This window comes from Lotus japonicus, chromosome 4 (assembly GCF_012489685.1).
Source record: "Lotus japonicus ecotype B-129 chromosome 4, LjGifu_v1.2".
Taxonomy (NCBI): Eukaryota; Viridiplantae; Streptophyta; class Magnoliopsida; order Fabales; family Fabaceae; genus Lotus; species Lotus japonicus.
In genome coordinates, this window is record NC_080044.1 from 3,000,323 (window position 1) to 3,002,471 (window position 2,149).

A 2,149-nucleotide genomic window follows, 5' to 3' on the forward strand; every position below is an offset into this window, starting at 1 on the left:
AAATCCCACAATAGTGGGCTAGACTTAACACGTATTGCAGATCATTATGCCAGAAATTCCTATAACGTACTTGGAACTGCCCACGTACTCCCCTCCCACTGAATCAACGCACACAAAAGCTCCCAAATACAAGAACAATGCAAGAAAAGATGATCCGTGGACTCCACATCATTCGCACATACCCCCGCATCCGCCAGCTCTATAGCACGATACATCAAATTATCCTTAGACGCCAATACGCCACCTTATAACGTTGTACCTTCCATACAAAGAGTGCTACCTTAGCTAGCAGCACCACATGCAAGCGGTGAGGCACCAACCATCCTATATCTTGAAACCATGGATCCTCCCCCCTTTCACATAGAGCCTTAACCGAGAATACACCACCAACATCCCCCGTCTGATACAATTTGTCATTACCTCAAACTGATGGTATAATTGACCCTAAAACTTGTGGAAAAAGATGATGTTTCGCCTCTTCCTACGCAAAAAACCGCCTTCAGAAAGCACGTAACCATATCCGCCCCCCATTTACCACATTACGAGCCTTAGAAACAACTGTTGTTTTATTTAATGAGTAAGAAAAAGTACATGAAAGTTTCTCTTGAAAAGGTTCTTCTCTTACCCTCACATCTCCCGAAACCGCACCTCAACCCCTCTTCCTACTTGACACGCCAAATAGACTCTGTCCGACCGAAAATGGTTAAATCGATATATTTTTTTTTTTGAATTTTAAGTCGAATCAGGTTAGTTTTTAGGTTGTCCGGTTCAAAAAATCGTTTATGGATGGTCTGGTTTGGTTGAGTTCGGTTTGGGCTCTAAACCGAGTGGAAGATCTAGATTTTGGGTGATTTTTACGGACGAAAACCGACTTTGACGACTCGAAACCTACTATAACCGTTCGATGGACATATCCATTGATTTTGGATATTTATCGACCTCAACCTCCTACCCATCATGCGCATAATTATTTCTTTCTGATACCCAACGAGTTCTAAGCTCATTGTCAACCTTACCTTTGGGGCAATAAAGAAATAAAAAAGAGTAATATGTGATGTGCTAGAAAAAGAAGCGAGAAAAGTAAAATCATTTATTTATTTATTTGTTATAATTTAACATAACTTAAAACATGTCTTGATTTGCAAGTTCAAGTAATGTTGTTGCTGCCTCCAAGTCCATGTTATTGATCTTAACTTTCATGTAACCACCTAACTCTTTTAATGACGCCTTCATTTTCTGAAGCTCCTCTAAATTAGGGGCATGATCTTTTCCAAGGGGATCCTTGCTTTTCATACCATTAGAAAGCACCTCTCCTTTCTCCTTGGCCACTTGGAATTGGTTCTTCAAATCCTCAACCTGCTGGTTGAGTTGGTAAACCTCATTATTTTGTGATGGCTCACCCACATCCTCTTGATCATCTTCATTTTGGTAAAGAAACATGTTAGCCACGGTCTCTACACTTGGATTGCCAAAGCTGAAAGGTTTACCACCATGGGAGAATAGAATAATAGCAATTTGAATACCACACAAAATTGACAACTCAAATGCTTTTTTAAAAAGGCCACTCTTGCGCTTGGAGAAAGTGACCATTCTTGCCTCTCTTTCTTCCACATACTTAATTTCAATTTTTTTTCGACCCATCACCCTTTCCTTAGCTGATTCACCTTGTTTTTCTATAGAAATGGTTGAAGAAAAATGACCAAGTTGATTGTGATTTTATAGAGGTGTTGGGGCTAGCTTTAACAACCTTAAACTAATATTATAATATTTGTAAAGATATATAGAAAAAATATTGTTTATAATATTAAACTTTTGAATGTAACGGATTGCCACTTTTGGAATGTAATAATTATTTATTATTTATATTTTATTTTAGTTGACTTTTTAGTTTTAATAATTTTTTACATATATAGGAGTAATATTTAATAATAGAGGAATTACATGTATAACATTCATATTTCCCACTTGTTCAATGATTTTCAAGAAAATTAATAAGTGTAAAAATTTAATATAATAATATTATATTATATTAATATTTAATTTTAAAATATATATATGTGTGTGTGTAAAGTAAACTTAAAATAATAGCATTTTTTTTCTCCATCGAAAAACGAAAAAATTACTTAAATTTCTTTTGTATTAAATACAT

At 35.5% G+C, this 2,149-nt stretch overlaps 1 protein-coding gene across 1 annotated transcript; it reads right to left on the reverse strand.

The window, feature by feature from the left end:
- Window positions 1-1,122: 1,122 nt before the first annotated feature.
- On the reverse strand, window positions 1,123-1,590 carry LOC130710796 (agamous-like MADS-box protein AGL29). Its single transcript, XM_057560160.1, has one exon. It carries the CDS (start codon window positions 1,588-1,590, stop codon window positions 1,123-1,125), a length of 468 nt encoding a protein of 155 aa, XP_057416143.1.
- Between the last annotated feature and the right edge of the window lie 559 nt (window positions 1,591-2,149).

What these genes read in the sequence shown, in the direction of transcription:
- LOC130710796 (XM_057560160.1), bottom strand. Translation starts at nt 1,590, where the DNA reads ATGGTCACTTTCTCCAAGCGCAAGAGTGGCCTTTTTAAAAAAGCATTT.